The sequence below is a fragment of the Lates calcarifer genome, linkage group LG6 (assembly GCF_001640805.2).
Source record: "Lates calcarifer isolate ASB-BC8 linkage group LG6, TLL_Latcal_v3, whole genome shotgun sequence".
In the NCBI taxonomy this organism is placed as follows: Eukaryota; Metazoa; Chordata; class Actinopteri; family Centropomidae; genus Lates; species Lates calcarifer.
The window spans coordinates 19703346-19718983 of NC_066838.1; the positions used below are offsets into that span (position 1 = coordinate 19703346).

General features: G+C 41.1%; 1 protein-coding gene across 1 annotated transcript in view; it reads right to left on the bottom strand.

Annotated features, from left to right (window-relative positions):
* The window catches only part of LOC108900214 (acid-sensing ion channel 1), a 50257-nt gene that overhangs the window by 27750 nt on the left and 6869 nt on the right, over positions 1–15638 (bottom strand). The window contains exon 3 of the mRNA XM_018701164.2: positions 11676–11871. Coding sequence (XP_018556680.1) covers positions 11676–11871 — 196 coding nt within the window. The remainder of the gene's footprint in view (positions 1–11675; positions 11872–15638) is intronic.

The window sequence follows — 15638 nt, forward strand, 5'->3', positions numbered from 1 at the left end:
CAATTCAACCCCAATTTTTTTTGGCAGATAATTTTTTAATTGAGCCAATAATTGAATTTCAGACGTTATTTATAGTTATTGAACAGTCTCCCAAGCCATTTTGTCCTTTCTCCGTCCCTTTCCTCCTCCCTGTCAGCCCCTAAATGTCTTTCTATCTGTCTCCCGGCTCTCGCCTCAGTCTGCATTGTATTCTGTGCAGTAAACACAAAATGTCATAATGATAATCTTTCAAGAAAGTGCAGCATCCCGAGGAGCCAAGGTCTCAACAAATCAACAATATGCCACACACACACACACGCACACTCACTCACACACACACACAAACAAGTCCACACATTACACACATCAGCCGGTGAACTGTGGCTCCTGCCACTTATTTCCGCAGACGTGCCACTATTTCCCACAGACACATTAAAAAGGAAGAACAACAGAAAGAAATGTTGCCTAAACTCAGGCTGCAGGCCAAGCCGGAGCCATCGCTGTTTAACTGATTAGCTCAGTAATTGCGGTGGAAATGCTAGCCTGAGGTTGATATAAAAGTGCAAAGGCACATCCAGGAAATACTAATCAGTCGCCCCGGCTGTTCTCCCGGGAGGCTGCTGTTGTTGTGAATGCCAGTGCCTCCTGCAACACCACTTTATCTGTGTGTAGGCCTGTTTAAGTATATGTGTGCGCTGCATGTGTGCACCTGTGCCTGATCTTACTGGTGAGAAATTAATATCTAATACTTTCTCAATAGTTTTCCCTCAGACAAATCCTTTAATATGAGCAGAGTAAATTTGAGCAGGATCTTCCTGCACATTAAAATAAATGACTCATTATAGCCGTGTCAGGGAAAGACATAAGAGAGAGCTTTTCTTGTTCCCTACTTGTTCCTATCTCCCACCGCTTTCTCCTTCCATTCAAAACTACCTCATTATAACCCTCATTTTTGCTCTAAATAACATGCCTCCAGCTCATTTTCTTTTGTTCTCTGTGCTATCTTTCACCCATTTGTCCTTGCCTCGTTCAGAGCGTGTTTTACACCTACAGTCACTACAGTCCTCACCTGTCACTACAACTGCTCCCATCTGTCTCTTCTCACTTAGTTCTGCCCTGCGTCCATTTCTCTGTCCTCGTCACATACAGGGCGTCCGTCTGTCTGCACACAGTTTTTGTACAGTTTACACACACGCACACACACACACACACACACACACACACACAAAGAAGGTTCCTCTGAAAGACAGTTTGAGATGAGTGAAGACCCAGCAGCTGCCTCTCTCTTCTTCTGTGTGTTTGTGTCTCTGTGAGCACTGTTTGTACTGTGGCAGGATTATTTGATTGTTTACAGGTTTAGTGCGTGTCTGCTATCATTCAGCTATGTTTACAGTGCATGTTCCCTGACAATGCAGGATTATTGGGAATTGCTGTTTGTGTGTGTGTGTGTGTGTGTGTTTGTGCATTTCTGTGCATCTCACTGGATAACCCAGTTTAACCAGCAAATCATTCCTAATATCCCTCTAAAAATCCTGTGATGTAGCTTAAATTTTTTCCACTCTGTTGAACAATATCGCTTAAATTCTGCATCTGCATGTTACTGTGCTCCATTAAAGCAATATCACATTCATACTGAGTGAGATATTCGAAACCATGTTTTCATCAGCTGCACCATCACATCAAATGAAAAAGTCTTGTGATGGTGATTCAGTCTGACATGATAACCTTGGAAATGTTTGCCTTTTGACTAAAATTTAACATAAACCTCAGCAGGCTTAAACAATAACTGCCTACACCTCGCTCAGCCACGCCAAAGATTTTAACTGCCTGCAGTGGGGGAGCGCTCGACTCTTCAAGTAAAAGAACCAATACACCAGTCTAAAAATACTACATTATATGTAAAAGCATCCAAAATCCCATATAAAAAGAAAGGATCAACAGCAACGTATATATTTTTTAAATATCACAAGTAAAAAGATTGCCCTTTTGACTGATATACAAGGTGTGATCAAAACGTTCTGAGACTGTTCCTGTTATCAACAAACAGAGTAATGTCAGTATTCAGTCAGTCAGTATTCAGTATTCAGCATTGCGTCATAGTCTGCAAGGATCTCTGTCAACAGGCCTGCAATGACCCCACCTCCACCAATGATGAGAGTTAGGTCTATAGCTATGACCCAGAGACCCAACAGGGGTCTTCACAGCGGAAGAGCCTCAGAAAGCCGAAGAAGGTGTGACGTGTCAGGAACAAGAGCACACTTGTCATTTGCTTCTGCATTCAGACCATTGTGAGGCGTCTGAGGAGGGACATTTAGCACAAAGAACTTGAACTGCAATGCAATGGCAATTTGACGTGCCATCATGACAATGTGTGTTTAAGTAACATAAAATGGAAATGCCTCAAAATTATGCTCAAGTATAGTACGTGACCAACTGTACTTAGTTACTTCCCACTGCTGATTACCTGGTCTCTCTGTTACATCAAACAGAGGCCTATGTGTCTCCCAGCCGACTGCTGGAAACACACAATTATCCTGATTTGGGGTCAGGTGAGTACAGAGGAGCTGGGCTTGACTTGAACTGCGGCATCATTCCTCCTCAGTCTCCTCCTCCTAAACTACATCCAGCAGTCTGAGTCACAGCTAGCCCTTTGCCAGCCTCGCTGCAACCCACACAGAGCCCAGCCCAGCCCTCAAGTCACCTGCACTAATCCTCAGGATAAATAAACCATGTGCAGAGCAGTGCAGCCAGCTCAGGCTATTTTCAGCCCCGCTGCGCTTTTTTTCCCCCCTCCTCCTTCCCTGGTCCGAAATGTCTTCATAAAAAGCGTTTCCCCCTCTCAGGCCTGGGCAAATAGAGCGTGTTTGAGCAGTATTACTGATCCGTCTAGAAACCAGCTGGAGTCATGGAGATGCTGTGTGGCTGTCCTGCCCTTTAACAAGATATCTTGGGGCTTTAAGATGAGCAAATTTGTTTGGGGTCACTGGAGTGGATCTTATAGTTAAAGGAGGACATTGAAAATAATGATTAGTCTATTAGTATGCTAAAACAAGCAGACGTGTTTTGAAGCTCAGTGATCACAGATAAAGATGAGTTTTGCTTTTCGCTCCCTTGTGGGAAAGCTGCACCCCTCCTTCCTTCTTCCATCTTTCCTTCTCTTTTACCTGCACTTAATGATGCTCTAAACTTCCCCTTACCTGTCCTAAAAACTCGCCGTGGGTCAGTTTCCACAGGCCCTAAGGGATTGTACCCTCTAATGGCATGAAACAAAGAGTTTTTCCTGAAATGGGGCGATTGAAAGACAGAAACGGAGAAGGGGAGATAGAAAAAAAGATCCTGTTTTTATGCACATTAAAAAAAACCGTGAGTGAAAAAAGTCAAAATGTCACAGTTTTTGGGTTTGCCTGATGTGGAAACGTTGGCTGTATCAATCAAAACAAAATGCAACAAAGTGCAATGGAAACAGCATCAGCAAATGACTCAAGATACATGAAGCACTCAAATTTCCATCACGCTTTCCACGCAGTTTTGACTTAATTCAATTGGACTCTCCTTTTAATTAATACATTTTGTCATTTCCTGGAAATGGGGTTTTGTTGCTACATTCAGATAGAAACTCTCCTCTGAGTTTCAGGTTTCACATAATAACTGAAAAGGCACAAGAGCGACTGGCAGACTTGTAATTTAACATGGTTTTAAAGTCTCTATGCGTGATGATATATAAGGGTTTAATCTGCAGGGATGTAAGAGAGGTGAATGTTTATTAAAGTTCTGTTTTAAAATACGCTCGATAAATTTGCGCTAGTGCCCTCCTGCTGTGTTTGGCAGTCTCGCTGCTGACAGATGGCTTTCGTGCACAGGATTAGTCTCCATTATGAGCCCTGAGTATTCACCTGCTGATCTAGGTAATGTGGTTATGCTGCCCCTCAGTCAGTCTTTGATGGTGGTCAGCACTAAATACCCCTCGTTCAGCACTGTGGGGCAAATATTAATTTAATCCTCTCTAAGTGAGTTCATGTGTTCATCACAGTGGTGTTGTGGGATGTGGGAATACATTTAAGAGGCTGTTTAAGTGAATCCCTGTACCCTTAATGCCTCCATCTATGCTCTCATCATCAAGATGTTTTCTTTTGTTTTTTAAAACCCAAGGCTCCTGAATCAGGGAGTGAAAAGGGGGATGTCATGGGAGCAAAGAGCACAAAGGGCATAAGAATGAAGGAGGAAAAGAGATATAAAGAAGAGGAGAGAGCATGACATGAAAACATAATGAGGATTGTCATGCCCATGGGGGTTGATGTGAAGAATGCACTGCGCAGGGGTTGAGACGAAGGAGGAATGCAGAAAATTGCCTTGGAAGGGAGGGAGAGAGGAAAGAACGAGGATAAACACTGTGACCGGGAGGTGACATAACTTTGCTAACTCAGCGCAGGAGAATGTGACGGGCTCAGGAGCCAGGATGTGGAGTGCAGCTGTGCTGACCCACAAGCCGCTGGGCGGTGTGGGTGGTGGCTGTGCCTCACATCTGTCGCCTCAGGCCACAAAACCCAGAGGAAATGCAAGCCTAAGTATATTCCTTGCCAAGGGAAAGATGGGCTGTTATCCCCACAAGAGTCTGGTTCTTTTCCAGCTCCCAGCACGGCTGGAGTTGTCAGAGAAATCTGAGCTCATTGTCACCCTCTGGGTTGCTTTTAGAGAGTTCAGGTTAGGGCTAAAGACCATTACTGCATGAGCTTAACGGCAGTCAAACTGGAAATTAGACACGAAAGCGCATTGGGCACATTTGTAGCTGCAATCCTGCTCTCCAATGAAAACATCACAGCGCAGAAATGAAACTGTATTTGGGATTTCAAGGGAGAACAGTCGTATATATATATTTTAGATCTTCCAGACAGCCATTGGCTTCAGTTTATGGCAGCACAGTTTGAAAATAGACTTGCTTAAATCTGGTTTGGAAAAGCAGTCCATCACTGCAAACATTAAGTCTCCTTTATGTATTTACATATTGTCAGCATTACTTTATCTCTGCTGCATTATGCAACTGTGAACAGCAACGCTTTGGGAAATGGTTGTTAGTATAAGATAGAGGATTTACAGTGAACAGGCTAAAACATGTAGAAATGGTCCTTTAAGGGTTACATAACTGGCTTTCTTCAGCAGACCATTTTAATACATTCACAGCTACACAGCTTGCGAATGATAAAATGATAGAAAATGCAGTGATTCTCGTACCACCGAGCTGTGTCTTTTCTTCTTCGAAGGCATAGCATACATTTTGTCTACAAAATCTACAAATGCATGTTGCCTTCTTGAGACATGACAGCAACGATCAGAGTACAAAAATTATAACACAACTGTCACAACAGCAGCGTGCTGGGAGCTCCGCAAACACGCATCTATTCCCCAGGTGGAGCTGTCAAAGCCTGAGTTTGACAAACAAAAAAGGGCCAAGCATCAGACCAAGAGAAACCGCTCATCAGAGAGGGACTCTTGCTCTGTTCTCCTTTGCTGGAGTTCACTGGTGAGTGGGTTTTTAAATAAGCACAGTTTGCTGTCTACTACAGAGATACCTCCGAGTCCAATTAGCAGTGATGATTCTCTTCAACTGTTGAGGAGCAGAGGGGGAGCGCTGGGTGCTTTCGATAACTCAGTAATAACTGCCTGAGCCATTTATCCATTTCTCTGAGTGAAGGAACATAATAACTTTCCACATGAGTCTTATTGGTCCTCCTTTCTGCTGTCTTATAAAATTATCAATTAACCAGGCAATATCATGCAGAAAAACACTCCATCAGCAATTCTCTTGCTTTGAAGCTGTAATGGGGATAATGTGTTTGACATTGTGGGAATTTTGCCTACTGGCAGAGACTTAAATGGAAAGATCAACACCACTCTGTTTAATCTGTACAAAAACCAAAAAGTAAAAACAACAATTTGCAAATTTACAGGGGTTGTGTGTCTGACTATTTCTTGGCCAGGAAACCAGCTGGGACTAAGAGAAGTTACTGGTTGCAGCCAGGAAATAGGCAAATTGTTAGTTGTCAAATAATGAGTTTTTGCTGATTTCCCCCCATTTCTCACAAGGAAAATGTCAATTCAGTTTTGAATTAAAGTCAGATTGTAGATCTCAGAAGAGAGTCATTCTTGTTTTAAATTGGATACAGTCAGGTTTAAAACTTTTTTTATCATAAGGTATAAAACTTTTTTTTTATTCAATTCCCTTTTTGGGTGACTGTTCATCACGCTGACATATCACTGAACACTACCTCAGCTGAAGAGGAAATATTAGCTGAGAAGATGCAGAGAAATGAACTGGTACATTTATAATTCTGTGACAGGAGATGACAAGGTATTGTCAGCTCTATGCTCGAGGCATTGTACAGATGCCGAATGACTCTTTTGTTTTCCACATTATACGGTAAGAATTTTTTCTCTCAAAAAAAGAAGTGATCCTGTCAATTCAGTTGAGCACTGAATCTGTATTCTTATCTCAAACAGCCTGAAATAGTTTCTTATCTGCCTCTTCTTTTTTTCTCCTTTTGATCTTTTCACAAAGAACAGTCAGTTGGGATATACCTCTTTCCTTATTCATCAAGCACTTTGCAATGAAACAATGAAAAGATTAACAATGCAATGCATCAAAGACAGTCTTCAAAGGAAGTGCATTTTGCAGTTTTCTGGAGCTGTGCGGTGATGTAGATAACAAAGGGAAGTTGAGAGGAGAGAAATAAAGGCCTTAAACCTCTCCAGGGGAAACACCTCTCTGCTGCCACTATGTTCTGGCCAAATGCAATTTCCTGAGCACCACACTTCTCTTCAAAGAGAAGAGAAATTGCTCTATCACAGTAGACACAGTAGACAGCAGTGAGGAGGAGGAAATGGGATGGGGTGGGTGGTGGGTGGGGGGAGTTTGAGAAACTGTCTTGGACTTGTGAGCCACATAAATTAACTACTACATAAATTATCCATCCTCCTCAAATTAGAAGTAAACACGGAAAGGTCAATAAGATGCTTGAGTGGGTGTTAGGACTACAGACCACACTCACCCACACACACATGCACGCGCACCAAACAACTATTTACATGCTTAATATGTGTACATTTCATATTCCACTGCTGAAATGAATTATTAAAGCAGCACTAACCAAATGTTTGGGAACACAACCAGAAGGCTGTCTGGAATCCTATCAGGGAAAAGTCGTGATGCAATGTTTGGGTTTAGGAGAAGGGCACTCGGCTTGGCCAACAGCTGCTGCATCATTAAAGCGCCACAGAACCACAGTCTTTACCTCTCAGTTCAAGGGACTGTTTGTTTGAGGGGGATTTAATAATTCCTCTTCTCTCTCTGAGGAGAACAAACCAATTAAAGGCTCTGTTATGTTTCAGTGTGCAGCGTGGAGGTAAGCTGACAGGCAGTCTTGGCCTATGTCATCTTTATATGTCTTTTTCACAGCAAACATCTTGACTTGTCACAGTAGGAAAAGCACAGGTGTCACTAATAACAACAATGGCTCCAGACTAGTCAAGTGTCCCAGTAAGAGCATCTGGCGCAACGAGGGTGCAGTTTAAGTTTTATGTACCCTTAAGAAAAATAACAAAAATGACAAACATATTGGCAGAGATACAAGTGTCAAAAAGACGACAGTGATGAAACACCTTCTTCTGAAGTTTTCCCCCATAAAATATTTGAAGCTTGTTATCTGTTCTGGTCTCTTTTCCCATTGCACAAGCACAGAAACACATGAGACAGTGCTGTTATTTCAGAACCATGGACAGTGCTGTTATAACTTGACCTGCATGTCTTTGGACTCTGAATACTCGGAAGGAAACCCAATGCAGGCACAAAGGAGCCACAGTCAGCTGGCGGGTTCAAAACACAAACTTTATTGCTGTGAGACAACAGTGTTAACCAGTAACCACTGCACCACAGTGCTGCCCCCATTCATCATTTATGTTTTTTATATTTGGGCAGGAAAATTTGGAAGAACCTGAAACCAGGTTACAACCAACAAGCCTTCTGAACGGTTTGTCAAACCCTCCTCATTTTCCAGTCTGCCGATTTGGAACAACCAGAAATACATTTGATTTCCAACTAGGCTGGACAGCACAGTTTAAGAACCATTTCTGAGAGACCATACAGCAGCTCTTAGATCAATGGTCAGACCTCAACAGAAAATCTAAAATCACGCAGAGCCATCTACTTATGAAGGACTAATTTGCCATTATCTATCATTAAAGTAAGACTTTTGTCAACAAAAAAGCTTTGGCAGCATCTGAAATCACACCCTCTTTACTATGTTGTGCACTCTATTTACTGTTTGTTATTTAATTTAAGCATCTGAATGAATATGAGTGTGTAAATCTATTAACTATATACTGCCCTCTAAAATTCCACAATGTAATGAAAAAAATACTTTCTGCTAGCAGTCCCTCAGTGCAATGTGCAGCATTTGATAGATGTCACAATGACTGCCTCTGTTCTGTGTATTTTGCCCATTCTGCATCTGTCCCTGCCTTCTGCCACGCTCTCTCTCCTCCAGGCCCCTGCATTTCTATGGATATTTCCAGTCCTTTCCATTCACCACCTGACCACCAGATGCCCTCAGACTTTCCCACCTGACTCCCACAACCAACTGCTCGCATTTCCCAGTCACCCCCTCAGTACTTATACCGGCCCATTTCCACCTGCTCCATGCCACACTGTCAATGTTACTGTGTGCCTTTTCATTCCAGCCACCTGTCTCTGAACCAGGATCTGATATCTGAACCTGCAGGCTTCACATCCCTAGCTGTCTGCATTTGTGTTCATTTTCTTACGGCCTAATATCTACCCTGTGACAAGATGTGAAGACTCGACAGCTGTGAGTGATGACACAAAATAATGATGATTAGTAAGTCACCGAAATCTCAATTTACTGCTCATTATTGAGTAAACTATCGTATAGAGACAAGTGAATGACTAAGCAACCACATCAAACCTCTCTGCTCCCTTTACTCCAGCAGAAAATGTTTGCCTTCTGTAGTAATTCAATTGTTACAAGGACTTTTTACAGGGGGAAAAAGTGTAACAATAAAAAAAACTTCCAGCTGTATAAAATGTCAGCTGAGCTGAGATGCTGTGGCCTCTAATGTGGCAGGGCTCAGTACCTCTGCTAAGTCTCCAGCCAGGATCAGGATAGTTTTTATACAAAGAAAAAACACTGACAGTGTCCTCACTGATATATTATATATATTTCCATGGGGTTACTGCAGGCTTAAAATATGTTAAAATATTACAAAACTGAGAACTTTATTGTCAACCCATCCCCATACACGTACACAGTAGGGAAGTAGTTTAGTTTGTCTGTGGCCAGTGGTGCTACAATGAACATTTAAGCAGTGAAAAACAAATCAAATAGGGTGCAGGAGGAGAGACAGAAACAAAAAATGTAGAATGTGAATATTGACTATTTCTGAACATTGACCTTTGAGGCAGAGTGGTTGAGAGCAGTCCTGATCATAGGAGTTGGAGACTGACAGGAGATACAGTGCTCCAGTGAGTCTCTGATGTAAGCAGGTGTCCGACCATGCAGGGCTTAAAAAGGGACCACAAGAGTTTGACTCTAAATTTGAAAAGGAGCTATTGTAAAGAAATCTAAACAGATCAGAGTTGCTGCTTGCTGCTGGCCACATCAGAAAAATGAGGCACTCCACATTAATCTTTGTGCTTCAAACAGCATGAGACATAAAAAAAGGCATCCAGTCACTTTGGTTTCTCTGGGTTCAAAGGAAAAAATGGTAAAATTGCCTGTGAACAGAAATTTCACCTCATAGCTGCTTCAGTGCAGCTGCTACATGAAGAGCTTCTCTTCAGGGTCATTGTGTATGAATGTGTGTGTTAATATTCCCTGCCGAAAATAAATCTCTTAAAGCCAACACATACAGGCTTCTTAGCCACCAGCTCTCAGAAATATGCGATGCTACGCAGTTCACATACACGACACAACATGTTACGATCACTTTATGGACAACTTCCTCCACACCACCGCAGACGTCCACTGAAGATAAATGGGAATCTTCTTGGGGGGGAAAAAAAGAACTACCATAAAACTTAATCCAATCTATTCAGTGAGGCTGCTGCGTGGAATGATCAATGTTCAGCTCCAAATTAAAAACCACGTCAGATGCCAGTGACTATTGGCAACTGTGTCTGGGTGCGCCAGCAGCAACAGCAGGGCTTTATTTTATTACAGCCAAGGAGCACTACTTTGTGCTGCAGGGAAAACTTACTTGTGCATCAGTCAGTCACACATATATGTCAGTGGGAGGGTTAAATATATTTCCTCTGACCAGCTCCACTGCATTATTTCGTATCTATTCTCCACGAGGGTTTAACTTGGATCGACATTGCTGTACAATGCCACCCTTCCCTTGTTTTGAAGGAGAAAATTGCAACAATACAGAGATGAAAAGGTAGATGTAAACATTTACACAGAGCCACAGGGATTCAACTAAATAAATAAAAAGCTCAAAACAGTGTTTGATCATAAATTTTAACAAGGACTTGTTGGCACAGATTCAAAACATTTTGATAAACACACCCCGACGTGATCATCACTAAACAAGAGAAAGAAGTCTGTACTTCTGGGAATAAAAGACGCACATGACCACATGACTACCGCCGACTGTGACAATTTTTCAACAGAGAAGGTTTCGATCCAAAACCAGCAGCATCCACAGGAAGAACACAGCAGGCATCCTCGGGTCAGAAAACCACATAGTTTTCCTTCAGTTCACTCAGAGGTTTTCTCTTTGTTTGCTGCGGGGGGTTCATCATTCTTTAACCCACTATAAATAGATAATCCTATGGTTTTACAGTGTGTCTGTGCTCTACTGCTGAGACATCAAATCAAAAGCACTGTGTGTTGTAAAAATGACCTTAATTTTAAACTATGTGTGGTGATATTTACAGTATCTTTGTTACTGTCTGTCTTACTTTCTTAAAAACTTTCCATTTCCCTTATAGCTGGTGCCAAAGTGTATCAGCCTGTCTCAGAAATATTCTAGTAATTCACAATTAAATACCAAGATAAGTTTTATAAAATTATGAGGGAAAGTTTCCAGATAATTAGATGGAAAATATGTGACCCGTAAAAGTACAGCGTTAGCACCATTTTACTGGTCCTGAGTTAAATAGGCTAAATTTGAAAGACATCTCAACCCACACACTGCTGCACACGACTTGGACATTTCCTAAATTATCCAACTTCTGGAGTCTGGTCTTTGAAACCCTCCCTAAAATTTCTGGAAAATAAATTGTTCCATCACTTTGCAATGTTGAAGCTGCCCCTCAAGGGGTTAATATGAACAGATGTCAAGCTGATGTGGTTGCCTTTTGCACACTTCTCGCCAGAAGGCATAATTTATCTAAATGGAAAGACTCTTCGCCTCCAACATATGGACACTGGCTTAGAGAAATTATTTATTATGTACAGTTTGAGAGGATCTTCTATGAAGGGATAGAGCTGCTATTATTCTTCACATATGGTAAATCACATTCATTGTTTTCTGTCTGTAATCCTTGTTTTACATCTTTAGCTTCACAGGGCAGAATTCACTGATGGTTTTGGTCATTTCTAATCAGATTTGTTGACAATGAGGAATACATCATCACACATATCTTTTAATCATGAACAAATCTTCCTTAGGAGATGACTTACCACTTTGAAGTCTTCTGCTCTGCACTCGGTGCCATGGAAGTGGCAGGAGAGCAGCATGTCGTTGATGTCGTGACCGGTGCGGTCGTAAAACTCCCGCATGTTGAAGGGTCGCGGCTTGAAATTGTGGAAGTCAGCTTTGACTTTCAGGCTCTCCAGGACGCTCTCTTCCACCAGGTGAATGTCCCTGATCTCATACCTGCACAGACAAACCGAAAGAAAAAGAGTTTATGCTAATATTTTATGCATTTCTAAATTTGATACATTTCTAAATGCAAGCTTTATGTCCTGTAGTTTGGTATGGTTTGACGGATTTCCTTGAAAAGAATATCTTCACGGTGAATAATCACCACCTGACGATAAAACAGACTTCATAAAAAGTGAGTTTCAGGCCTTAAACATTTTTGCACACTTCATGAAGGTTTATGAGTCTTTATTAGTGAACTTTTACTCCACTCAACCAGAGCTAAAAAATGCAGTCCAGAATGAATCAAAAAAGGGACAGAAAACAGACATAAAAAATGTACAGGATGGTTTCTCTGTGGCGTTTTCTGGTTCTGAAGCGATAACACTGCCAGAGTGTGACACTTTATTGTACAGTGTATAATAAAGTTCAGACAAGAGCTGTACGTGCCCATAAACCCAGTCGTCCATTTACTGTCGATGCAGCAGCTTCGGGCTACGCAGTACTTCAGCTTGAGTCACACTTGTTTGGATCAGACTCTGGGAAAAATGTGTTTGTGTTTATGTTGATTGGATTGTTTTGGCCATCAGGACACTTTGTTAAACTTTCACATGAGCTTGTAAACTGACTGATAGCTCCCTTTAAAAGAAAGTCTAACTACAACATTAAAGGCAAATGCATAGCAAAGGTACGGCAAGAAGAAAGAGCTATTTCAAGAGTTTTTTTTCTTTTTTTTTAGAGGAATCATATTACTTTGATTTTGAGTGAGTTGACTCATTACAAGTATATCTGCTCATTATTTTTGTCGAAGTCAGTGAATTCTTCCTCTCACTTCTTCCAATACATAATAAACGCCACGCATTACTTTGATCTAAATCCCACATAAAAAGTAAACAAACCCTTGCAGAATTAGACGTCCTCTTTCGTTTTGTTATTTATTAATTTATTTCCTTATTTATTATTAGATATTTTTGCGGTGGGTCCAAGGATGGATCAGTCCACTACTTTGGTCCAGTCAGAAATATCTCAACAACAACTCAACTACTTTGGTGCTTTTTATTCCCAGATTATGTTTTCTATTAATTTTAATTATGCTCTGACACTGCCATGACGTTGAGGTCTTAAATGTCTTGACAACTACTGGATATATCGTCAAGAAATTTGGTTCAGACATTCATGTTCCCCTGAGGATGAACTGCAATAACTGTTGGTGATCCCTTCGCTTTTCAACTTGTGCAATCATCAGTTTATGACCAAACACCTTCAAAACTAACAAGTTTCTGACCACCTGACGGGTGGAAGTTCAATATTCACACTCTTTTAGCACCTGTTTTTGGTCTCCACAGAAATATATCTAACTCTTTATCTGCTGAATGTGCCACTGTGTTCACCAGCTAGTTGCAAACTATGTGTGTTTCCGGTTTGCTGGGTAATACGCAAACAGTACACCAATGAATGAGCTCCTGCCATACTCTCTGCAACTGACCTCATACCTCACTAAGAAGGCACACATGGTGTATTACACATGCTACAAATCAGCATGTTAGTATATATATTATTAGAGATCCTCTACAAGCAATTATATGTTTGCATTGAGATATATAAGGTTGTCTTTTTTTCTGGCCTAACTGTAAATCCTGGATTACAGTGAGGTGATACAATGTTTTAAATGTATTAGATTGTTTAATGAAATGAACAATTAATTTCTCCTCAAGTTTAATCAAATCCTCATAAGTTCTCAGTGATGTTCTTGCTAATATCTTGTGTAACAGTCATGCCCCAGATATCACCACATCATTGATAGTTTGGTATTCTGCTACTTTTTTGTGATATTTCATTTTGTCTTTCAACCATTGTCTTTTTATGCGGAGAATAAAGGCCTGTGAGTAACTAAGTGGGAAGCTGGTCAACCCACATCACATGCAGCATTATCAGCAGTACTGAAAAATTTCCTTTTATTTAATGGAGCTCACAAAAATCGGACCATGCTGTCTTGTATTAAAAAGAGAGCAGAATAGCTGTGAATGTGCCCGCTCTCTACCCTCACTGTGATCTCCCACTGTGCTATTATTAAAAATGTCACCATTTTAATGGACTCACCAAGGAGCAGATTGCTTGGAGTTTTTTTTTTTTCCTGAACACTGCCTCGAATGAAAGGCCTTTTAGAAATTTCTCATATGAATGTAGCCACTGTTATATGAATATGGTCTTTTATTGATCTTTTGTGTAACATAGTATTAATATGCACTGTGTGTTTTATGCATTAGATAAATAAGAATGAAATTCAGTGGTTCATTTCATTTAAACAAAAGTTGGTAATGTATGATGTACAATTACAGCACAATAGTTACATATTATGCTATTAAATTTCTTATAAAACTTAGAACGTGGTGCAGTAATGCTTTTATTTTTCATTTTCATGAGGGCAAAGGGCCATTTAACAGTCTGACTGAAATCTTCCAAACATTAAATCAATAATAACTAGCCTCATTCAGGTTTAAAAATGAGTTCATAGATTTTTTTTCGTGACATTAAGATTGGGCTAAGACCCATTAGGGCAGAGGCGGAGAGTGTTTTTGTTTGATTGAAAGAGAACTTAATTGAGGAGAGGCATTCGCTCCCCACTGTTTGTGTAGTGGACAAACCTGCCAAGAAGGCACTTATGAAATAAAATCCCACGAGTACGAGCTGACGGGATCGACGAAGGCTGACACTTCAGCATGTGTGCAGCTTAAATATCACGCCACAAGACATTTCCCAGACCAGTGACTCCAAACATGGGAAGTGGGCGGAGAATAGTCTTAAATGGATTTCATGCCACAAGCACTTTCATTTCTGGCCGGGGGTATAACGGCTAAGTGTGCCGTTTCATCGCCTCTCTACCTTGCCAAGGGAGGCAGGATAATGAGCACTAAACCTACTTCAGAGTGTTAAGAGTTGAGATGAGTACATGGAGAGGGAAACTTAGAAGGAACAGGATCAGTCCCGTTTATGCTCCGACTTTGAAAAAGGCTTCCTTGTGAACCTCTGCCTGGAAATGTGACTTTAGGAGACGTGTTTGTGTAAAAAGAAATCCAGATGGCAAGTGTTGATTGTCAGTCACACGACTGTCACAGGGTAAAACATGCTAATTTTAGTATTCAGTCTGGGATATTCATTAAACATTTAGTAGGGAGAAGTTGGCTGTGTACCCACATAAAAGTAAAACCACCAGAGGCCTTTAGCACTGTACGCTGAGTCCTGTCCTCGATCTCTTTAACTGACAGCCTGTCAGGGGTTCACATCATTTGGGCTCTGAGCTTTTACTTTTTTTCATGTTTTTCCATCACTCAGATGACACACACACACACACACACACACACACACACACACACACACACACACACACACACTGGTCAACACTCTCCTCTCCTCCAGTGTCCAGATTGACAAATGTGGTGGAAGACACCAGCTTGCTGATTGTTCCATTATTGCTGCCTCTGTTGACATTTGGACAATATTACAACGCCAGAGGGATGGTGACATGTTTCTCAAACTGCTTCCAAAGCCAACATTAGTCACAGTCTTTCTTTTTCTTGCTCTGAGATTTTCTTCTTGGACAGTCCTGTGCATGATCCTAATCACTGAAAATGTATTATTCATTCAAAACTGGGTTTTTTCTTCAACTATCAAGAGAAGCAAAATCTTTTACAGATCAGACACAAGTGGATTTAATGCGCAGGACTGTTTTTTTTTTTCAAAAGACATGAGGATTTAAATGTATAAATGACAAAATACCCAGA